The sequence below is a fragment of the Triturus cristatus genome, chromosome 2_1 (genome assembly GCF_964204655.1).
Source record: "Triturus cristatus chromosome 2_1, aTriCri1.1, whole genome shotgun sequence".
NCBI classification, from domain to species: Eukaryota; Metazoa; Chordata; class Amphibia; order Caudata; family Salamandridae; genus Triturus; species Triturus cristatus.
Window position 1 is genome coordinate 633,268,792 of NC_140581.1, and position 25,938 is coordinate 633,294,729.

At 44.5% G+C, this 25,938-nt stretch overlaps 1 protein-coding gene across 1 annotated transcript in view; it reads right to left on the reverse strand.

Moving 5' to 3' along the window:
* Positions 1–25,938, reverse strand: part of LOC146865704 (uncharacterized) — a 632,622-nt gene that overhangs the window by 592,150 nt on the left and 14,534 nt on the right. The window contains exon 2 of the mRNA XM_085640187.1: positions 19,069–21,675. Coding sequence (XP_085496313.1) covers positions 19,069–21,675 — 2,607 coding nt within the window. The remainder of the gene's footprint in view (positions 1–19,068; positions 21,676–25,938) is intronic.

Sequence of the window (25,938 nt, forward strand, 5' to 3'; positions counted from 1 at the left end):
ACCAACCCTGCTACAACCGTGCTTTTCCCAGTTTGCGGCCACCAGGGGCTGGGTACCTGGACGGCACAGCTGTAACACGCGACGGGAGGTTTTAAATATCTGGGCATCTTTGTTGTGCCATGCCCTAAGATCTCACAGGCAAATGACATGAAACCATTGATTGCGAGTCTCAATTGTGAAACAACAATATGGTCCTCCCTCCCACTATCACTGTATTGACGATCTGCCATCCTTAACCCCTTCCCTGAGGGGGTAATTCCCACACGGTGCGGGGGGGTCTGCGGCGCCACTGAGCTCGTCACGACCCCGCCCACTGATTAATTCTCCCGCTGGGAATTTATTGCGTGTGGGCAGGACGCGGCCGTTATGACGAGCTCAGCTCGTCATGAGCACAGCTCCACTGTGACTCATGACGAGCTGAGCTCGTCATGAGAATGGAAGGGGTTAAGATGCTTTCTTTACTCAGAATTCTGTACAGATTCCAAAACTTCCCCTATAAAATTCCACAATCCTGGTTCACGCAAGTCAATGCCATACAGAATACATTTCTCTGGAACAGAGGGGCGGTCAGGGCAGTGCTTCACATCTGCACACAGTCCACGTACTGCAGGGGCATTGCAGCAGCTGATAATTATGCATACTATGCAGCCTCCCATGTACTGCTAATAAATGAATGATGGTATAACTCCCCAACCGACCTGGCTTTTTGCTATAGAACACGCGGCAATGGAAGGGGCCCCCTTCTCCATCTCCAGCTCCTCTATAGTACTGGAAACCTAGATATTTTACCTCTGGCGAGTAGAGTGGTGATACAGCTCTGGTGGAATAAGGTCCGACAGATAGGATGGCGCGGGACCCTAACCCAAACAACTCCATTGTGGCACGGTACATACCTCCGCCCAGTAGCGGTGCTGAGGGGATTCTGCGGGTGGGATTTAGTAGGGATACCGACCCTGGTTGATATGATGCGGGGCGCTACATTGAAATCTTTTCAATAATTGCAAGTAGACTTTCAGCTACATTGGACGCAATTTTACAAATATCTCCAATTCCGCCATGCTTTGACCCCCTTGGTTCATGCCTTGGAGACACTACCAGAGTTTCACCCTCTCGAGGGCCGCCTACTGATGGGGGACCTGGGCTTACATAAAATCAGGCAAATATACCAAACTTTGACGACTCATACATGGACGACACTTGATAAGACTAGGAATGCGTGGCAGGATGTATCTCTGACTTGACGGACGTCAACTGGACTGAAGCCATTGCTAGCCCCCGGGGCGCAGCTGTGTCGACCTCATACAGTTCAAGTATCTACACCGCGCATACTACACATGCGTTAGTCTCTAGATGATGGGTGTTATCCAGTCCCCTACATGTTTACGATGTGAGTGGGAGGATTAGACATTATTGCATACAGTCTGGAGCTGCACTGCGTTGCAGCCCTTTTGGCACGGGGTATCTTCATGTTTAAGCGAGGTGTTATCCTGGGAACTCCCACTTGACCAACAACTCTTCCTTTTACACAGTACTGACAAAATTGAGGGAAACAAGTACAAACGACATCTCTTCTTAGCCCTCACCATCGCCAAGTGTGATAATGCCCAGATGTGGAAAGGGACTTCTCCCCCAACTATAGGCAAATGGAAGACCAAACTCGACCAATGTATGGGTGCGGAGATTGCGGTGTTTCTGGCCCATGGCTGCCCCCAAAAGCATAGGAAAATTTGGAACTGAAGGACGACGTATCATGGGATTGATCTTCCTTCCCCCTTTACCATCCTCTGACACCTGACAGGAATTTTTACATATGCATACATCCACTGATCAACTCGGTATATGTTATGAGATAGCCCTTTACTCTGTGAGTGTACCACTTGTACTAATAGTAAGATCTAGCACAGTCTGCATTTTGTTTATTTTGTGTCATCTGCATGTTTCACAGGCATTGCAATGTTTAAAAATGTTGGTATTCCTGATTTATTTTACTTCCTACAAGTTTTTGTAGGGCTCCGGCCCAAATCTCACCGGAATAACCAAATAAAATGTGTTGTTAATAAAAGAAATACTATTTCATAAATGTTTAGAGTGTTATATTAGCGTGAGGTCTCACTCCTTCACAAATGTGTGTGTCAGCCAGTCTGCTTTATGACAAATAACGGTGATAGATATCCAATTATTGTGGTAACACAGACAGGAATGTGCACACATTGGTAACAGAGTAACACATACCCTAAAGCATTTCACTATGTCCCTTGTCATGTCAATATGATGAAGGAATGTTGGAGATAAATGGCATACTTGCAAAGATTGTGCAAGATAGAATTTTCCACTACAGATATGTATGTGGAGAAATAATCAGGTGAACTGTTACTCATGGCAAACTCATGCCTCATTAGACAACTGTTGACATGCATCAATGTGTATTATGGTAAAAATTCAGATTTATATGCGAGTGTTTGAGGTATGTTTTACATATTGAATGCTGTATGTTAATAAGTACTATGATGTTCATGAACATTTAGGAACAACAAATACAATTTAAGAGGGGGTCAAGAGGGACATTCAGTTTAAAGACTCCTACAACTCCAAAACCCTCAGATCAAAAGCACAAAAACTAATAGGAGGTGCAGAGTCTAAAAGAGTAGCGAGCTATTAACTGCTGAGTACGAAATACAAAAAGTACCAAAAAGGTCTTTAGAGGAATCAGGATAACACCAGGCGGGAGTTTAAGAGTTCATCAGCCCACCCTTGCTGGCGGAGCATCGTCATCTGAAACTCTGTGGAATAAAGAGCTAAGTACACAATGGCAGGCCAGAAGGTGCTGCTCAGTGCTCAGCCTGATTATTCCAAGAAGAAAAATACTCCTGCCAGGGGTTATACTCAGAAGCTAAAGAATATAGTGCAGTGCTCAAATGTGAATGTGAATTTAAAAATGAATACTAAGGCAAAAAATATGTTTATTCAGGATTTCCTAGGTTTCATATCTAAAAAAACCATAGTCTTAAACAAAGATAGACTATTTCCTGGCTTGTTTATAAAATGGTCGACATGTTTCAGCCGAGATGGTCACCTGACCCGGCTTTCTTCAGGACCAGTAACAAAATAGATATAGGAAAGATGCTACTGCAGGAAAAAATACATATGGTGATGTGGTGTACAGGACAAATCAAAATATAGAAGTATGGACGTCAGATTCGACAGTGGCCGTAGCCACCCTACCATACAAATAGGCTCATCTTTCGACGTAAGAAGGATATCTTCTTTCCTATAGAGGGTCAAAAGAACCAGAGAAATCATATGTCACCGAGGGGCAACACACAGAAAAATCACAGCAATACTAGCCGCTACTCAACAGTGTCAACTCTACACTGTCACTTATTGACCAAAAACTCAAGTTGATGTTTGCCAACATACTATTATTTGAACCATGTTGAAAAACTCACCCAGCTTTCTGTGGGAGAACTGCCTCACCTCACCCGGCTGACAGCTCAGAGAAGGAGGCACCGCTCTGTTCAAAAGCGGGAGCAAAACAGACAAGTTGCACATTGATACTTGTACTGTTCGTGCCCATCTCACATACCTTCAAACATTTAAATAAACCTAAAAAACTAAAACCTCAAAAACCTCCAGGATCCCCACAGATACATTATCTACAGGTAAGTCATGGTGTAACTATAATATAAAATGAAACATTATGTTGATGATCTAAGCTTATGTAACACAGCTCTAACACAGTAATAAATGAAATAATGTTTTAAGCCTGTGTAAAGTACCCAACATGATGTAACGCTGTTGTGTCATAGAAAGAACCAAAAACCACAACCTAATGTGGCTGTAAAACAAGAATATATGTGCTTCGCTAGTTCTTAGGCACCAAAAGCTTAGCATACAGTTCTCAATGAACCGACTCCCAAGTTGCTCGCCCCCTCCTTACCTCTCCGTCGGTACTTCAGACTGGCCTCCGGGCTGTCTGGGAGGTAAGGGTGGGAGGGAGGGAGTTGTATTTATACCCGCCTTGATAGAATAAGTGTGGCTAAACAAAGTCAGGTGTGAGCGTCTCAAGAATCGCGTCGCTATTATCGGCTACATGGAGCATGCGCGAGAGACGGAACACGTCTAAGGAAGCTAGCGCGTGATCCGGCTAGTTGTTGTAGCGCATGCGCGCCGTGTAAGACAAACGGCGCGAGTATGGGCAATCAGTGTCACTTGCCAGTGCATGCGCACTAACGCATGCACGCCGTGTAAGACAAACGGCGCGAGTGTGGGCAATCAGTGTCACTTGCAAGTGCATGTGCACTAAAAGAGGCCCGCCTCGCACCAGGAAATATGCGATGCGCCCCTGACAGTGTACTTCCACCGGGCGAAGAGATCAAAGATACAGTGATATTCTCAAATGGTTGTCATTTACATGGGCATTCATCATAATTTAACAGATGACAATGATTATTATACATCCGCGGTCTATCCCTATATAAAATTAAGATGTTATTTGGGGGTTCAATATCGATAAACTCTCAGTGATAAATAGCGAGTATCACGAAAGAGAGAAAAAGAGAAAATGGATCACAGGCATACAGTGGCCCAGAAGACATACTGGCTAATAATCTTCATTCAAAATTGAGATGAAAAAAATTTTTAATACCCAATTTATAAAATATGAGTAATAAGAACACCAATACTGATGGCTATTGGTGTCAAAATGGCCGCCATTGGTTATGATTTACCGAATATGCCGTAGTTTGACTAAGGTTTTAAAAATACATTAAAGGAGACAACAAGAGTCTCTACCAAACAATTCCACTGCGCTCGATAGCTACTAGGCAAAGTGGAAGAAGAAGTCAATCCATATGGCCTCCAGTAGAGGCACGTATCAGTGTAGAGGGTATATTTCAACAGAAGACGGGAAATCAACATTACTTAAAACAGCATTCATCATTAGATGTTACCAAGAATGCAATGGAAGGGCAAGTACCTTGGCAAAAGGGTGTCAACCTATATGATTCAGGTGTCACTTCAGGGTAGATATCAAGTCATTCTTAGCAGGTATCCACAACTAGCCACACATGGATGTGCAAATCACACTCAATTGAGATGTCAGTTTTGGAAATCAGTCACTAGAGTTCAAATGGAAACCCACGGTATGTTGTCGTTCAACCCTTGTGTGTCTGTTTTGCATTTGAAAATCCACCTCTGTTCTCTAGAAAATAAGAATCTAGAGATGTCATTTATGTGTTGGGGAATGAAAGGACGTTCCAACACAAGCCATCTCAGTTCGTCGGCCTTATGCTTCTTAGCCAAAAAATGGTCCGTCAGGCAGGTAGATTGTTTCTTGCAGCGAATGGTGCTCTTGTGCTCGCTGATGCGGAGCTTAACTTTACGTGTGGTATATCCAATATAGTGCAAACCACATGGACACGTAATCCTATAGATCACACATTCCGTGTTACAATTGGTGTGATTGTGTAGTATCCAGGGGCGGTTTGTCCCTATATCCACTGATGTGGTCTTGATGGTCTGAGGGCAAACACTGCACGAGCCGCAAGGGAAGTGGCCACGGACCAGAGGTAATGACCACAGGGTACTGGGCCCACAGGTTGGCTGCGATAATGGCCGTGTATGGACCAAACTGTCACGTAGACTGGGACCCTTCTTGAATGCAAACAGTGGGGGCAAGATGTTTTCAGATGCTACATTCAATATATGCCAGTGCTTACGTACCATCTTCTGTATACGGTTGGACAAAGTACAGAAGGTGGGAACAAAGGTAAGTTTCTCACTGGGGGTCCTACATATGCTTGCATCCAATAAAGCGTCTCTGTTATTGTTTGATCCATCAGTGGATATAGGGACAAACCGCCCCTGGATACTACACAATCACACCAATTGTAACACGGAATGTGTGATCTATAGGATTACGTGTCCATGTGGTTTGCACTATATTGGATATACCACACGTAAAGTTAAGCTCCGCATCAGCGAGCACAAGAGCACCATTCGCTGCAAGAAACAATCTACCTGCCTGACGGACCATTTTTTGGCTAAGAAGCATAAGGCCGACGAACTGAGATGGCTTGTGTTGGAACGTCCTTTCATTCCCCAACACATAAATGACATCTCTAGATTCTTATTTTCTAGAGAACAGAGGTGGATTTTCAAATGCAAAACAAACACACAAGGGTTGAACGACAACATACCGTGGGTTTCCATTTGAACTCTAGTGACTGATTTCCAAAACTGACATCTCAATTGAGTGTGATTTGCACATCCATGCGTGGCTAGTTGTGGATACCTGCTAAGAATGACTTGATATCTACCCAGAAGTGACACCTGAATCATATAGGTTGACACCCTTTTGCCAAGGTACTTGCCCTTCCATTGCATTCTTGGTAACATCTAATGATGAATGCTGTTTTAAGTAATGTTGATTTCCCGTCTTCTGTTGAAATATACCCTCTACACTGATACGTGCCTCTACTGGAGGCCATATGGCTTGACTTCTTCTTCCACTTTGCCTAGTAGCTATCGAGCGCAGTGGAATTGTTTGGTAGAGACTCTTGTTGTCTCCTTTAATGTATTTTTAAAACCTTAGTCAAACTACGGCATATTCGGTAAATCATAACCAATGGCGGCCGTTTTGACACCAATAGCCATCAGTATTGGTGTTCTTATTACTCATATTTTATAAATTGGGTATTAAAAATTTTTTTCATCTCAATTTTGAATGAAGATTATTAGCCAGTATGTCTTCTGGGCCACTGTATGCCTGTGATCCATTTTCTCTTTTTCTCTCTTTCGTGATACTCGCTATTTATCACTGAGAGTTTATCGATATTGAACCCCCAAATAACATCTTAATTTTATATAGGGATAGACCGCGGATGTATAATAATCATTGTCATCTGTTAAATTATGATGAATGCCCATGTAAATGACAACCATTTGAGAATATCACTGTATCTTTGATCTCTTCGCCCGGTGGAAGTACACTGTCAGGGGCGCATCGCACATTTCCTGGTGCGAGGCGGGCCTCTTTTAGTGCACATGCACTTGCAAGTGACACTGATTGCCCACACTCGCGCCGTTTGTCTTACACGGCGTGCATGTGTTAGTGCGCATGCACTGGCAAGTGACACTGATTGCCCATACTCGCGCCGTTTGTCTTACACACATGCGCTACAATAACTAGCCGGATCACGCGCTAGCTTCCTTAGACGTGTTCCGTCTCTCGCGCATGCTCCATGTAGCCGATAACAGCGACGCGATTCTTGAGACGCTCACACCTGACTTCGTTTAGCCACACTTATTCTATCAAGGCGGGTATAAATACAACTCCCTCCCTCCCACCCTTACCTCCCAGACAGCCCGGAGGCCAGTCTGAAGTACCGACGGAGAGGTAAGGAGGGGGCGAGCAACTTGGGAGTCGGTTCATTGAGAACTGTATGCTAAGCTTTTGGTGCCTAAGAACTAGCGAAGTACATATATTCTTGTTTTACATCCACATTAGGTTGTGGGTTTTGGTTCTTTCTATGACACAACAGCGTTACATCATGTTGGGTACTTTACACAGGCTTAAAACATTATTTCATTTATTACTGTGTTAGAGCTGTGTTACATAAGCTTAGATCATCAACATAATGTTTCATTTTATATTATAGTTACACCATGACTTACCTGTAGATAATGTATCTGTGGGGATCCTGGAGGTTTTTGAGGTTTTAGTTTTTTAGGTTTATTTAAATGTTTGAAGGTATGTGAGATGGGCACGAACAGTACAAGTATCAATGCGCAACTTGTCTGTTTTGCTCCCACTTTTGAACAGAGCGGTGCCTCCTTCTCTGAGCTGTCAGCCAGGTGAGGTGAGGCAGTTCTCCCACAGAAAGCTGGGTGAGTTTTTCAACATGGTTCAAATAATAGTATGTTGGCAAACATCAACTTGAGTTTTTGGTCAATAAGTGACAGTGTAGAGTTGACACTGTTGAGTAGCGGCTAGTATTGCTGTGATTTTTCTGTGTGTTGCCCCTCGGTGACATATGATTTCTCTGGTTCTTTTGACCCTCTATAGGAAAGAAGATATCCTTCTTACGTCGAAAGATGAGCCTATTTGTATGGTAGGGTGGCTACGGCCACTGTCGAATCTGACGTCCATACTTCTATATTTTGATTTGTCCTGTACACCACATCACCATATGTATTTTTTCCTGCAGTAGCATCTTTCCTATATCTATTTTGTTACTGGTCCTGAAGAAAGCCGGTCAGGTGACCATCTCGGCTGAAACATGTCGACCATTTTATAAACAAGCCAGGAAATAGTCTATCTTTGTTTAAGACTATGGTTTTTTTAGATATGAAACCTAGGCAATCCTGAATAAACATATTTTTTGCCTTAGTATTCATTTTTAAATTCACATTCACATTTGAGCACTGCACTATATTCTTTAGCTTCTGAGTATAACCCCTGGCAGGAGTATTTTTCTTCTTGGAATAATCAGGCTGAGCACTGAGCAGCACCTTCTGGCCTGCCATTGTGTACTTAGCTCTTTATTCCACAGAGTTTCAGATGACGATGCTCCGCCAGCAAGGGTGGGCTGATGAACTCTTAAACTCCCGCCTGGTGTTATCCTGATTCCTCTAAAGACCTTTTTGGTACTTTTTGTATTTCGTACTCAGCAGTTAATAGCTCGCTACTCTTTTAGACTCTGCACCTCCTATTAGTTTTTGTGCTCATGAACATTTAGGACCACAGTGCAAGCATTTCACTTAGACACCACAAACTTCTATTACCTATAGGCACTTAGGAGTTAAATATGGTGATGTATTTTGCTCTGTACTGAAGTGCGTTGGGACGATTTCTGTGGCTATGTAAGTAAATTTGCTGTCTGAGTCATTTGCCAAACCCCCCAACCTTTGTTTCCTACTGTCTTCAACATCCTAGGTATGTATATGGTATGTGATACACTGCTAAGATACTTCAGTACTGATTCCACCGTTGAATTTGACAGCAGGCTTATACTTTAGAGTTTTGGAGTGAGTGTTCTACACTGTCAAATGCACATAGAAAGGTGAAGTGCTTTAAGTTTAAGCAACTATTGGTACAACATTGCTGTATTTGTTGACTCCCATTGATTCATATTTCACGTTTGGAAAATGTCCAGTATGCGGACTTGAAGGCCTTGTGGAGACACTGCACTAAGGTATTTTTGGTAGGTATCCTTTTTGGTGATATCAGTTTAATATAATTAACTACAAGGGCCAAAGCATTGAAGGGGTAACACTGTTCCATGAGATACATAATGATGAAGTTCATATATGAGTTAGGAACTGTCTGGGGTTGTGACAATACTGTGACCGAATATTTTCAAAATATGTTGCATACATGCATGGCCTCATGCTAATGGTGAATCCAAGATTGGGAGCCTTGAAGCATGTGAAATCTGTAAACTTTGTATACTTCAGCACGTATTTTGTTGTTCTTGTTTACGTATTTTATTCCATTTTAATATACTGCAACTCGCGCTGCTATTTTTGGCGTTTTGCGCCTTCTGTTGGTTAATTACTTGGGGGTTTTAGCTAGGTCAAACTTGCACCTTAAAACTCAGATAAACTCACCTGCACTTTGCGGGATTTAGTAAGAATCCGGGGGACTACTTAGAACGCGATCGCGGCGTTCCGGCCGCCATCTTAGGTGAGGCTCCTTGGATCGGGCCGCCTTCAGGTGACATCTTTTGGGGGTCTAGAGGTGTGTCCTCGCAGGACTCCCGCGCACTGGACAGTATATTTAAGGCGCCTCTTGCTGCCTTCAGGTAGACTTTATACTTCAGCGCTAACGCGTATTTTGTTGTTCTTGTTTACGTATTTTATTCCATTTTAATATACTGCAACTCGCGCTGCTGTTTTTGGCGTTTTGCGCCTTCTGTTGGTTAATTACTTGGGGGTTTTAGCTAGGTCAAACTTGCACCTTAAAACTCAGATAACTCACCTGCACTTTGCGGGATTTAGTAAGAATCCGGGGGACTACTTAGAACGCGATCGCGGCGTTCCGGCCGCCATCTTAGGTGAGGCTCCTTGGATTGGGCCGCCTTCAGGTGACATCTTTTGGGGGTCTAGAGGTGTGTCCTCGCAGGACTCCCACGCGGATTATCGCTACAGTATATAAGGGATGTGCGTACCAGCGCGCAGCGTTGGCGCGCAGCGAGCGCGACGGCGGCGCGCCGGAGGTGCGCCAGAGGTAAGCCCGTTTGCGCCCGTTCGCGCACAGGTCGCGCCGGGAGTCAGGGATCCTGTTCCACCGTCTGATGCTCGGTTAACGTATACCAGAGACATGCTGTTAAAACTCGATCCAGGTACGGCTATGTGCCATCAACCGCATGCCACCGTGCGGTGTATGCAGTCCCTGTCGTGTGGTCTGCTGAACGTGAGATCTCTGAGTAAACATCACATGGAAATTGCACTACTCATAGAGTCTTGTGAGTTAGATGTTCTTTTCATGACAGAAACGTGGACCAGAGCGGACTGTGCGGTGGAATTGGGGTTAGCCTGTCCCCCTGGCTATAAGATCAGACACAACCCGCAGGAGGGAGCTAGAGGAGGCGGTGTGGGCTTTATTTATAGGGAATCGCTCGATGTCTCAATGCTTGAGACTAAGAGTATCTCGGGCTGTGAGACTCTGGGCTTTTCTATGATAGGGCAGGGAGGCACTCTTTATTCTGGGTTGTTGTGTTATCGACCCCCTGCCAGCACTCTGTCAGCTGTGCCCGAGTTAATTGATACCATCTACGAGCTTTCCAACACCCACGCTAGGACCTTGATTCTGGGAGACTTTAATTTACGACCTGATGGACCCACAAGGTCTGTCTTCTCGGATCTGGTTCAGGCCTGTAGTGATATTCACCTGCAGCAGCTGGTGTGCTCACAGACCCATACTAAGGGTCATATCCTTGACCTGATCTTTGCCGATGCCAGACAGGTAGTGGTTCGAGATATCCTTCCTCAGTGTTGGACGGACCATGCACTGGTTCTTTTTTCCGTCGCACTCCCTATGGTAACAACTGGGAGTGGAAGTATCGGTACTAGGACTAAGACGGGCAGGCAGTGGTCGAGGCTGCTTAAACAATCTTGCCTGCCGTCTTTGCTGGGTGGGGAAATCCCCTTAGGAGACAGTGTGGATGCAAGCTACGAGTGTCTCAGCCGGAAAATCTTTAACTCCTTGGAGGTGGTGGCCCCCCTGCGTAAAATCAGGGATAGATCTAAGATCGCTATGCCTTGGTTTACCGCTGAGCTGTCGCAATTGAAGCTTTGCTGTAGACGTGCGGAGCGAACTTGGAGAAAACACTATCTGGAATCTGAGAAAGTCCTTTTTAAACAGGCCTTATTAACTTATAAAACACAGATCAAGGATGCGAAAGCGCGATTCCTTGAGGAATCGCTCTTAAATGCACCGAATAAAACGCAGGACCTGTTTAAGATTGTTTGGGACCTCTCTCGACCGGCTTGTGCGGCTAATGACATCCCTGCCTCCCAAGCTCTATGTACCTCTCTGGCACAGGCTTTCGAAGATAAGATCGCTCTGATCTTAAGCAAGCTTGTTTTGACAACTACACTTGCTACTCAGCCTGTATGGGGCCCCGTATTAGTGGCCGACATGGAGACGAAAGGGGTTGGTGGTAGACAGGCGCAGCTGGATAGTTTTCCCCTTCCGTCCTTTGAGGAGTTCTGTCTGCTGGCTAATCGTGTATCTTCTGGCTCCCCTTGGGACCCATTGCCACACAAATACTGGAAAGTATTCCAGGCGGAGCTTTTTCCCCCGCTGTATGCTATCTGCTGCCAGTCTCTCTCTATGGCACGTGTTCCGGAGTGTTGGAAATTAGCAGTGGTCTCACCTTTATTGAAGAAGGAAACTTTGGATCCCACCTGCCCAGCAAATTATAGACCTATATCGCTGCTCCCTTTTCCCATTAAGATTCTGGAGAAACTGGTAACTCAGCATCTGTCCAGTTTTATGGAGACCAATTTCCGCCTGGACGCGTCTCAATTTGGTTTCAGACCAGCACATGGCACGGAGTCTGCCCTGGTGACCGTTTTGGACGACCTTCGTTCGCGAGCCGACCTTGGAAGAGCAGCCTTTTTAGTGCTGCTCGACATGTCGGCCGCCTTCGACACGGTCAACCACGACATCCTGGTCAGAAGACTTGAGGATGTAGGGGTGAAGGGTCTGGCTCGTGACTGGCTGATCTCCTACCTGGGAGACAGACGCCAGGTAGTGGCCTTGCCACCATTCCAGTCGGATATTAAAGTAGTTGGGCAGGGCGTCCCACAAGGGTCTGCCATTAGCCCTATTTTGTTTAATCTCTATCTCCGACCTCTGGTGAGCTTGATTAAATCATTCGGTATCTCGGTTATTAATTATGCCGATGATACGCAGCTCATCTTTTCCATCGAGGGCAAGGATGCGGTGCCTTTAGAGACTTTTCACCAGTGTATGGCGTCAACTGCAGATTGGCTGAGGCAAAACTCCCTGCAGTTTAATAGCTCTAAAACAGAGGTATTACACTGCTCGATGGACCGTGTTCCTCGGCCATTGCCTCCTGACTTCTGGCCTACCTCCTTTCAGGATGCTCCCTTGGCTGCAGCCTCCGCCAGGAATCTGGGTGTAGTGCTTGGGCCTAATCTTCAATTGGACCTTTTTGTGAATAAAACTGTGGCCACCTGCATGATGCTGCTCCATATGCTGTGGAAGATTCTTCCGCTGCTGCAGGCTCATGTTCGGCCTGAAGTGGTGCGTGGCATCATACTGAGCAGGTTGGATTACTGCAATGCACTACTACTGGGCGCACCGGCCAATTTGGTGGCTAAACTGCAACGTGTGCAGAATATGGCGGCCAAATTGGCTCTTTCCCGGCGCCGCTATGATTCCTCTTCCACGGTGCTGGCTGACCTTCACTGGCTGCCTGTCCCACAACGAATTATTTTTAAAGCACTTTGTTTAGTATTCAAAGGACTTCATGGGCAAGGACCTATTCCGCTGCAGGAATTGTTCCTGCGGTATGTGCCCACTCGCTCCCTTCGATCACTGTCAGCAGATCTTGTGGTAATTCCGAAGGTTTTGAGGGCTTGGATGGGCGGGCGATCTTTTAGATTTGTGGCAGCTAAACATTGGAACGCTCTACCCCTGTCGCTGAGAAGCTCTGGGGATTTTTCCTCTTTCAGGAAGGAACTAAAAACATATCTTTTCCCTAGGTCAGATTAATTCCTTGTTATCGTTTTGTGTGTTGTCAGTATAATGTCTAAGCGCCAGGATACCCTTCGGGTGACAGTTTGCGTTATACAAATAAGCGATACATACATACATACATACATACATGTTTTGTGCTCACAGGTCAGGTTAAATTGTGTTTACACAGATTCGATTAACCTATTATATATGTCATTTCAGCATAATCCGAGGCAAGTGAGGGAGTAAGGGCTAACCATGGCCGGGAAGCAGCTGGCCACCGCAGTTCCGGTCCTGACACCATGGAGACTGAGGGACACTGTGGCCCAGAGGGTGAGGGGAGTGGTAGGGAGGACCCAAGTTCCACAACGTCATCACCTGATGCATCCTCCCGTGGACACTACCTAGTGGTGACGGACCCAACAAGGACCCCAACAATATCATCCTTGTCTGCCAACCCAGTACCATCTCGACCCTCCCTGTTGTATCCCACCCAGTTAGCCAGGTCTGCAGCCCTAAGAGGGGTCCTATTTGCTTTGCTCCAGGCACCTCCCTCCATGCCCCTGCCGCCCCGGCAGTGCTGAGTGAGGAGGCTAGTTGACCTTTTGAGGAACATCTGTGTAGGTCAGACTTCAATACTGAATGCCATCCAGGTTCAAGGCAGCCATCTGCAACAGATGGTGGCATACCTGGAAGGCATTCACAGTGCAATGTCTGAGCTATAGAGGTTATTTCAGGCTCTGACCTCCTCCCTCACTGGAGCCTCTACCTCAACCTTGTGGCCATCACCCCCTTTCTCATCCCAATTCCCTATTCCCAAACCTGTACCAAGCACATACATATTTGCACACACCCTCTCATACAGATAGTAGCACAGCACACACAAAGACACACAAACCCAACACTAGACATATGAACACCTTCAAACATACTGACATGGATACCATCAAATCCACAGTCATCACCATATCAACCATCTCATACATGGAATCCACCACACCCACATTCACCATCCCACAGACCATCACATCCACAGATGACACCGACACCACCACACCCACAGTCACCACCACAACATCACATCCACAGACTTCACCACGCCCACACTCACCAGCCCCTTCACATCCACAAATGACACCAACGCCACCACACCCACAGTCACCATCACAACAACCATCACATCCACAGACTTCACTACACCCACTTTCACCAGTCACACCTCATCACATCCACAGATGACACCAACACTACCACGCACACATTCATCACCACAACAACCATTACACCCACATTCACCAGCTACATCCCTATCACATTCTACAGCACACACATCCACAGTCACCAGCCACACCACAATCACATCCACACCACACACATACAGAGACACAACATCCTTAGAGTACACACAGAAGAAACAGAGTCAAACCCAATTATACAGACAACAGAAACCTAGGGCACAAGACACACCCACACTTTTCAGACATACACTAGACCCACAGGCAACAGCACCATCAACAGACACATGCACATCACACAGAGCCAGTCCCTTCACCTCCCAAGCCCCACTCCTTCCCACACAGCCTCCCAAGTTCCGCATTCAGGATCTCCATTTTACCCTTGCCAGAACCCCTCCCATAACTGAAACCACCCCTAAAAACAGCAATCTACCCCTCCCACATCCAAACCCATCTAGCATCCCAATCCACCCCTGAGAAATGCCCATCCAACCCTTCCACTTCCAAGACCCCCCTCCCAAAGGCAAGTACACCCCTCCCAAATCTAAGTCCACCCATCCAAACCCCATCCCCCCAATGTAGGTTATGTGAGGTGTCTGCTCTGCACACTGGTTGCCCATTCCTGAGGATGTTCCTGTGGTGTTCTGCACCTTCTTTGCAAGCCACAGATTCCAGAATATGGAATGTGGTGAAAGTTACCTAGCACTGCTTGAACTGAGTAGGCAGTTACTCCTGACTAGCTGCAGGATGGGGTCTCTATAATTGTATCTACTTAAATATAGCCCTCTCTCTCCAACTACAAGAGTCTGGATCAACATTTATGAAGAACTAACTTCCACAGTTCCCCTTGACAGTTATACAGGAGGCAAGCCTTGTGGCAGCACTAAAGTGCACAGGACTTTACATGCAGCATTTTGGACTGCCATTTGGAATAATTTATTTTGAGAGAGTTCTCTAATTTGTTGTAATAAATCTACGGTTTGGATTTCAACAAGTTAGTCCTGGCATTTCTTTCCCTTAGCATTGTTTGATTCCTGGCAATGTTTGAAACTGACATGTGTAGTACATATTTGTCTTTAATATGATGTTAGGTAATCCAGCCTAGAGTTTTTTGATGTCTGCTTTCTTAGGTGCATAAACTGGTTGCCATGGTAAGTGATGTCATGTGCATTTAGGTACAGGCATTCATCATAACAATGGCCATATGCACCAACAAACAGATGTTTCAACTTGATTTTATGATATATACATACAGGATTGTTTGTTTCCCATTGATTACTGATGCGTATGTGCACATATTTATTGTCCCATGCAAACTAATGTGACACATTTAATTGTATGCAATACAGGACTTTCACTAGACAAGGAAAAATGTAGAATGGTTAAGATCTGGGACTGGCATTGATTTTCCTGAGAACTGTTGAGGTGAGGCTTCCATCCTGTCTGGTTCAATTTTAACATGTACTTACATTGCACTTATAACAATGACGTGTATGCCTTTTTTATGTACTTTCTGTGTACACACCTATGTAGTGACTTTAAGCTTTATGATGTGATTCTTTTTTTAGCAAGTGCCTATTTTTGGTAAAGCAGCTTGCTCAAAATTCAATCATACATTGTAGTCATACAGGTGTTTTACTTTACATGTCATAAACATCAACATTATGACATTGCCACTACACATTGGTATGCTATGGCTTGTGTGACCAGCCAAGTTTCCGGTGACGACGGTGTTGATCTTGTTCGTGTTGAAGCAGCAGCAGCATGACTTGTAGGATTGAATCCATGGTGGTACAGAAAGTGTAAAGGTGAGTGAAGGTGAGTTTCGGACTTATACACATTTTTCTGCCAACTCAGGTGTGGAGGTTTGACTGCCACAGTTTCCTCAGCAGGAAAGCACATTGTGATTGGCCTGGCGGAGAAAGTGGCTGGGCTCCCTCCATCAGCCAATGTTCCCTGAGACCCCCGTCGGATCAGGTAAACAAGACCGGCAAAGCCGGTGGGAGCCAGGCGGTCTTTCAACTGACAAACCACACACATCTAAATAGGGCGGGCAGACCGCCTACTAGGCATACAGGGAATCTGCCGCCGCTGCCATGGGAGGACCATTACAGCCAAGATCATAATCAGGCCCTTACTGTTGAGACTAATTTGGACATATACCTAAACTGTGCCAATGTCTTATCAGCTCGGGTGATGCCTTTGCAGGGTTATTGCCTAGCAGAGAGTTCTTATGCCAACCAAATAGGATAACAAAGTGGTTGATCCAAAGAACCAGAAAAAAATATTTATTAGCACATAGATCATCCTTGGCACAGATCACATCAAGCATATGGCCACATCTATGTGTTAAAACTTCTTAGGGTGAGTTGAAGTTATACAGCGTTAGTATCTCTCTATATTATAGTTGGGGTGTGTATCAGCAAGATCTTCAAAATGTACAGTCACACTTCTTACCAGAATATTGCGACCATTTACTAATGTCACCAAATTCAGGTGTGCACATGATGTTCCAGTGCTACTCCAAGGTGACCACTGGTCACGCTATAGTATATGAATATTTGTCAATTGGCTCTCCCTAAATCAACCGGTCTGATCACTAATACCTGCAAGTCTGCATGTGCACTCTCTGTAAAGTTCACGCATTTTAGACAAAACTGCGCAATTACCACAAAAGCTCCACTGCGTTTCCTACCTCTCCAAGAAATATCAATCTGCTAACCTGGTAGGATGAAGTCATTCATCAACAAAACTAATTTCTTCTAACCAAGAGTGTTAAACAGATGAAGTCCGAGACTTTCTCCATAATGAAATCAAATACATTGTGGCAATTACTAATCACTGACTGGACATTGATCAACACAGCCTCACACCTTGCCAGAACTTTAGACATCTTGTGCCTCCTTCATAGACAGGTCTTCTAAAAACACTATTCTCTCAGCCAGGGCTGCTGACCATATCTTTGTCTGGGGCCTTAACATTTCTGGCCAATGGACATAATTACTTGGATTTGCAACTTAAGTGTAGCCTATCAGTAATCCTAAATGGTAAAGTGCAGTGTTTCTGGCTGTCAGTTGCAGTTTGGTTACTGACCGATGCAGACCGACTGGCCTTTGACACGCCTTCCACAGAATCATGCTTACCTCTCCTTCCTCTCTTTCCTGGCTCTTCTCAGTCTCATAGCTCTATCTGCTCATCTGCTGTGCACCCTTGGATGCACTTCGGTTCATTATCCACCAGCTTATCACAAATCTGATTTCTTTTTTTTCCATCTTAGACCTAGTCTCCGTCATGCTTTCTGTTAGTCATCCATCCCAACTCTGTTCATCATCCCATCCCAGCCCTGTAGTTATTTTCTAACTTTCCCACTCTTTTTCTACTCATGCATTCATTTCTGCCTTCGCTTAAAATTCCAAAGATCCTGTTCCATACGTCTATTTTCTCTCGTCTTCATCATTAAAATTATCATCTTTTAGGATTTTCTGTCTATTCTATTTCCGCACTCCAGAATTTTACAGCACTCTATACCTTTAATCTACCTTTTCTTTTCTATTGCACTTAACCAACTTCACTTACTCCATCATTCTCAACACAATTTGTTTTTTTAAACTGTATCATCTTTAAATTTGTTCCTGACTTTCCTAACTCCTCTCTGTCTATCCTTATATAAGGGTTCTCACTGCTTCCATTTCTCATCTGTGATTCACGGTTACTTCCAGACTATTTGCAACTTTTGGATTTCGTTCTTTTGCCCCTTTTGGCCTCTCTTCATTGACACACTTTCAGTTCAGGAATATTCTTTTTTTTCCTTATTTTTATCCTATTCACTGGCATTTTTCTGCAGCATATATCCCACTTATTGTGTCAGGCTTATATGTATTTTATAAGCCTGGGAGGAGTTTGTGGAGGTCCGCTACACGAAACTCCGCAAAGAACATAAAAACTCTGCCGCGCTACACAGAGCTCCTTGAGCAGCAGAGTGCGTTATATGTTTGCGGTGATTTTCAGTGCCAGGTGCTTGTCCGCACTGTGCAATCATTGCGAACGGCACCATGCACAGCGCAAGCGGGCACTGCTTCCTTTCTGCCGCTTAAGTACATTTGTACTCGAGCGGCAGCTTTCTCAACGGTTTCTCAACGCGAGCAGTCGTGAGCAGACGTGACTACTCGCAATGAGAAATCTGACCGCCTGCATTGAGATATCTCGTTGGGAGGTTGATTTTCCATGCTCGTGCTCGCCAACTTGATTTTGACGACTGCGGAGTGGAGTTTTTCGGAACTTCGCGAGCTCCGCGTAGTGAGGAGTGCAAAAAACTCTGCAAACTCCGCGATGCCAAGCACTTTTTAATAAGTCACCATACAAGTTGACTAAATAAATAACAATGTGTACATCAGGTTGCACGAGCATAGTCAGAGTGTTAGTCTTTGAATTGAACATTAACCTTCACATTAAGGTCAGAATGACATATTTCAATTAAGAGTAGTGATAACTTCTGTTACAAAACAAAATAATTACAATGTAATACTAATACTTATATGAATTATAAATAATTTATGTTTTGCTGATAAAGTAAACTGATGTGAGATAATGGGAATAAGAAATTCAAGCAATTGCAAAACATACCTTTCTTACCAAACTGTTTTCTAGTCACTTCTGCTTTCCGACTGTATGCTTGGATTTTTTCGGCTTTCTTCTGATCATAACTTTCAGAGTCAGATTTGACTAATCGAAGAGCCAAGCAGTCCCCCGTCTCTGAAAGAGTGAGTGATGTTTCACTGTCACGGCTGGCTCCTGGTGTGTTCTCCAGTACTATACATTCACCAAGCTCTCTGTTTTCTTCCATTTGCTGACTACTTTGGTTTTCTGATGGTGCTTTCAGGAGCTCACCTTCAGCAAAAACCCTATCTTCAGGAGACCCCAAGGAGTCAGAGTTCTCAATTTTTTGTGAGACATTGCCCTGTAAATTGGCCTCTTCTAGCATAAGGGACTTCTGAAACATGCTTTGGATATCAAAACAGCTGTGGAATTCTTTTTCAAGTGGGGCTTCTTTATCTTGAACTAGCATGGGGAATGGATCTCTATGTGCAGTGTCAGGCTGTTTGGCATCTTTGTTGCATCCAACATTCTCTACAGAACCCAAGACACTGACTGGCGCTTGCGTTTCACCTTGAATGATTACACGCTGCTCCTGCTCTCCAGTTACAACAGTCACAACTGAACTCTTTCGCCTCTTCCCCGTCACCTCCTTCTCCAGAGACACCTTATAGAATTGTGACTGTATTTCTGATGGTTGTGCTGAGTACCACTCTGAGTAGGCACTTTTAGTGCTGTTCTTTCCTGGGGTGACAGGGCTTTCAAAAAAGGATGTTGCTTCGCTTGATAAAGGAATACTTGGAATCTCCGTAGGATCTTGCGCATCATTGTGGTGGTCACTGTCAACTGGCTCTTCATCAAACCCACTTTCAGTTAATTCGGGTTGTTCTCCTGAAAGGCTATCCAAAGGCTCAAATTCCTTATCTTCCTCCTTCGTATTAGAATTTACATTTGTCCAAGACTGAAAAGAAGGAATGCTGATATTGTCTTTTCCATCCTTCACGGCACAGTCACCATCATTCATGAAGATGTCCTCAGCACTTTCCTCCGGTTCAGAGAGGGAAAGGGGCATTTCAAGATCAGAAGGTGTGGAGTCATGTGTCTGAGATGGTTTGGACTCTAACAGACTACTAAGTGATGATGCGCAGCTGAAAGATTTGTTGAGTTCCTCCCCAGGTTCTTGAGCGAGGGAGTCTGTAGTGGTAACTGGGGCACTCTCTTCTTCCTCCGGCAGTATCCTACAAATAGGCGATGACCAGTGCGTGAAGAATGAATCTTTTCGAAGTTGATAAAGAAGAAATGTTTCATTTAAAGCTTCTGGAAATGTTTTTCTTCTTACTGCTTTAGATCCAAAATATGATTTCTTGTTACCGGGGGGACAGGGCACAAAATGGATGTTCTTTATTTGAGCGTCATTCCATGACTTAACTTTAGTTTGATAACTTAAGCAAGCCACACTCGATGTGCTTGGCTTCTGCTGATTGTGCACATTATGGTTGAATTGGGATGACCTGGTCTCTACTATATGGGAATGATCTCTGTCCCCACCATAGTCTGCGGTACCATCACTTAGCAACTCAGGCACATCACATTCATCAGTTAACCAAGATGGTAACTCTGATATATTACAATGTTTATTACTAGATTTTTTTAGAAGTGGGCATCCATCCTCTCTAATGGTATGTGAATGTGGATCTTTACAGTCAGCAAATTCTTTAGGTGGAGGGATATCTGAGTACCACTCAGGACGCATGCAATTATTATAAGAGTCATCTCTTACTTTGGGACTATCATCTGGGAGTGGACTTGTGCTGCAAGAACCATCTGTTACAGGATAGTCTGTGTCTTTTGAATTACAGCTTTTTTGTCGCTTTTTAGTTTTGTTGTCACATTGGTCACTATATTCAGTAGGTTCAATGTGAACTACTACAGACTGAAGTTTTTTGTTATAATTAACCTCAATATCCTTTTCGCTAATGCTTACTTTGAGTATGGCGCTGTCTTTGTTGGCAACATGAGCATTGTTTTTAGGGTATGGTCTATGTTTTCCATGAGCATCTGCCAGGTTCTCATGACAGTGGTAGCTGAAACACTGACTCTTCTGGTGCTGCCTGCCATGATAGCTCCTGCTTTTCTTTGGGCATTTTCCCTTTTCTATAAGAAGGTGAGTCCTACTATTTGATAGAAAACCTTTTTTCAGTTCCACGTTCACATTTAAACAGTCACATTTAAATTCTGTGGTAATTGGCCATGTTGAAGATGGAAATGAGTCCACAGGGCTTGGAGAATGCTGGAGTATGATTCTTCTACCTTTTGAGGCTTTTGACTCATTTAGTGTGACTACTGCAATGACCTCTTCGTGTAAATCATTACTGGTGGAGGGATGGCAATTTGGGTCTCGAATTCCTCCCAAGCAGTCTTTAGATCTATCATTCCATTTAGCACTGTCTACTTCAGTCGTTCTCCGATTTCCATTCCTATCTGCACTGTGAAAAATGTTGCTGTTTTCATTAGACATTTCCAAGTTCAGAGACTGAGGTGTGGCGCATTTGTTTTCTTCTATATCCATTTCATCTTTCTGATCAATGATTTTTATGCATTTCTGATTATAATTACAGCCAACTGGAAGGTGTTTATCTGAAGAAAAAAATGACAAATTACCAACCAAGGAACTTTATTCATAAACTGTAATCAATTATTTCCCGACAACTGGGATTTTTGGTACATTTAGTAGTGCATCTTATCAACTACGTTCTAAAGTATTTGACATTTCATACAAAGATAATTTCTTTTGCTATGAGCTGACAGTGCAGCAATAAAACAAACGTTTTCCTTACAATCTCTTTAGACTGGGCTTCAGGCTCAACCATTGGCTTTTCTCGCCCAGTATCTTTCAACTTTTGGTATGACGCTTTGTCGGGCACATTGTGGCTCTGCACAAGGGAGTACTTCACTATCACCTGATGCTATTACATTTTAAGGATGCATCCTTCCAAAACCAATGCAGTGCTTGCATTGAAATGCATGAGTAACTATTTTTTACTACAATAAGCCTCTTGCTTGCTACCACCCTCAGTCCCATATGTGCTGCTCCACCGCCCTCTCGTTCTTTCCTCACACCTCTCCCTGCATTCTCCAAGTTACCTCTGCCCACTAACCACTCTTGTTCGTCTACCCAGCCCCCCCTCTTCCTTCCCTCCATGGACCTTGTTCCTTTTGCACACCACACCCTCACATTCCTCTTTCCCCTGTATTCTCCTTCTTCCCTATGCTTGCAGAGGGTTTTGTGGTTGCTGGCTGGGACGGCTCCTCCGTTGGAGCGGAAGAGCGTCGCCCCACTTAAAATTCCCCCTCAAAGCCCCCGAGATGAAAAATAAGATGGTCATTTATTACTATTTGTTTTTTCATCCCCTGTCCCGAGTCGAGCATCAGGACAGGGCGGGTCGCTGCTGAGTGACAGCATCAGGGAGAAGGGTGGCCTCACTAATGCAGTGTTTGAAGTGCCCATGTTCTTTTTGCCCAGCTGTCTTACGACGGCCAGCCACACATGCGCACTTTAAACCTGTCAACCCAGCTGTCTTACTCTCAGTAAGTGCAGGCCTCCGAGTGCTGTGGAGTGGCGAGGTGAGGCAGCTCCCACCAATCCTGGCGCTGCTCACATGCTGCATGTGAGCAGCACCAGGATTAGCCAAGGAAGTTCCAGCATCCGGTTCCAGTAAAGAAGAGGTCAGGAGTGAGGACGTTGCGTAAGGGACGTTTTATTTTTATTTATGTAAATAATATTTTCCACACATGCGCCCATCCTCCATTCCTGTAGATGTCAGCGAGCACTGGATGCTGGTAAGGCTAATTTCCTATTATAACTCCAGCCCTTGAATATTAGGGAAAAGGGAAACTTTGCCCATAGTAGCCCAGCAGGCTTATTTAATAATCTTACTCCAATCCTGGACCATTTTGGGGAAAGTTAAACATTTCCGAACTATTTTGAAAATGGGTCAAAAGGGGAATGCGCTTTCATATGAAGAGGCCACCTAAGATTAAGAAAAAAAAAACTGGCAAACAAATAGGTTTCAAATCTCAGACCTATTGGTTTTGCCAAAACTAGTAAAGAGTCTGATTAAACGCGAGTGATGTCTGCATGCTGTAAAGTTACTATTCTGTGTTTAGAAGAACATCCATATAATAATACTTTTCTAAATGTGCACATGAGCATAAATTGTGTCCTGAAAATTTTGGTCACCAAAGTTGTCTGATTAAGAGTCTGATTTAATGAGGGCTGAAGAAATAAATAGCTGCTTTTATAAATGAACATTTTGTGTGTTGGAGTTTGCCTTTTTGTTAAAGTTAGGGGAGTCTGAGAATAGGAACAGGACAGTTAGTGCACCAGCACCATAGAACATTCCCAATAACATAAATTATTGTTTTTCTGTTAAATTTGAGATTGAAACATTTACCCAACTCAAAGAGACTAGGTCGAATTGAAAGTACTAGTTTATTAATTAATAGAAAGATGATGCGACAGTCTCTGTTAAACTCTTTAGTTAGGAATCCCAGAAGGTGCTCAAATGCATGAGCCAAGAAACCCATGCTAGACCCCGGATGACTTTGCCAACTACGTAGCGCCTTTGAAACAACAGACCCACTCTCCCAAACACTCTCAAACCAGTTGGTATTCCCCGCTCCTTTGGACTGAAAAGAGCCAATGTAAAAAATTAGAACGAAAATGGCGACATAATGCACAGGATAAAGAGAGATTCAAAGCCACGCTATCCTTTTATCATAAAAATATAAAGTCCGCATGCAAACTGCATATCGCCAATCAACTAGAGCAGGCCGGTAACAACTCAAGGACTCTATATCAAGTCCTGAAGTCCTTTACAAACCCTAAGTAATGCAACACTGTAGAAGCTCCCTCTCTATTTCTATGTGACAACATAGCGTCCTATTTTATCCAGAAAATTGACGCAATCTACCATAAAATTATCGCAGCCAGTGGTATTCATAATAATCCCTCTACAGAACGCTCAGCAACCTCTGCCAATACCGCGCAACTGCATAACTTTCCATTACTTATCCCTGAAGAGGTAGAGTCTCTGTTAACTAAAGTTAAATCAGGGTCCCCCTTGCCAAACAACTCGCTCCTCCAATCTACACCATCCTCAATAGTTCCTTGAGGGATGGCAGACTCCCTCCCGAATGGAAAGCAGCACAAGTTGTTCCCATCCGGAAAAACCTCAAAGCTCCTATAGACAAACTGTCTAATTATCGCCCCATCTCTCTGCTCCCCCTTCAGAGTAAGTTACTAGAAAAACACATTAACAAGTACTTATCTGAGTTTGCAGAAACCTCACACTGCCTGGATGTCTCCCAGTCAGGTTTCCGGGCCAAGCACAGTACCGAGTCCGCCCTGATAGAGGTAACTGATAACATCAGAATGGCACTGGACAAGGGTCAGGCAACACTTTTAGTGCTGCTTGACCTATCGGCGACATTTGACACCATCTCGCACCAAATCCTACTGGAGAGACTTCAGGACATCGGGGTTCAAGGAGCAGCACTGAAATGGTTGGCAGAATTTCTAACAGACAGAACTCAGACAGTTTCAATGGGCACTTTTAGATCCAAGACCACCTAAGTGACCAAGGGAGTACCGCAGGGCTCCTGTCTGAGCCATAATCTTTTTAAAATGCATGTTACTCCCTTGGCCAAACTAATGAAGCCCCTAGGGTTCAGTCCCATTTCCTATGCGGACTACACCGAGCTCTTACACTCTTTTGGTAAATCCAACCATAATATCCAACTCATCTTCTCAGAGGGCTTTAAGACCATTGCTGCCTGGATGAGGGCCAACTTCCTTCAACTGAATGCCGAGAAATTGGAAATTATGTTGTTTGGAGGTGCGGCAATAAGCTGGACACCCAGTTGGTGGCCGGAGGAACTGGGCCCGACCCCCACCCCTAAAACAGTGGTCAAGAATCTGGGAATCCGTATTGATCAGAAACCCACACTCAAAGCACATGCCACCACTACCACAGGAACATGTTTTCACCTACTCAGCCTCCTTAGAAGAGTGTTCCCTCTTTTACCATCCTCCACACGAAAAACACTGATGCAAGCTCGACTAGACTACTGCAATGCATTGTTGGCTTCGGCCAACAAGGCTTCCTTGGACAAATTGCAAGTAGTCCAGAACACTGCGGCCCGACTAGTAGCAAATGCCCCTCCCAGAATGGACTCTATACTGCTTCTAAACAAACTCCACTGGCTCCCTGTGAGGAACCAAGTGAAATTTAAGATCTGCTGCACTGTTTTCAAAGCTCTCAATGAGCTGCCCCCCCCCCACCTGTCTGTCAAATTACTAAGGTATACACCCTCTAGGCCTCTTCGATCAGGATCTAAACTACTTCTCTGTACCCCGAGAATTAATAAAGCTCGCATGGGTGGCAGGGCATTTACTTACCTCACACCTACACTCTGGATCGAACTTCCCTGCCAACTACGTGAATGCTAGAACCTTCTACATTTCAGGAAGCTGCTAAAAACCTATCTTTTCTGAGGTGTGTTCGCCTGGCTGAAGCACACTGCCCCAGTGCAGAGATACCCCTGACGGGGTGATTCGGGCATTATATAAACTAATAAATATCAAATATCAAATACTCCTCCTCAATCAACTATCCTTCATCTGCAAGACTGGCAAGATCACTGAAAAAGCTGTCTATGTACAACTCCAAGATCACATCAAGCCAACCATCTCCTGCATGACTACCAATTCCGCTTCTGAACACTCTGCAGTACTGAGACAGCTATCCTACAAATGATAGACAATGTCATCCTGATCAAAGATAAAGATGATCCCAGCCTCTAATATTACTGGACCTCTGCCCACGGCACTATTGCTCA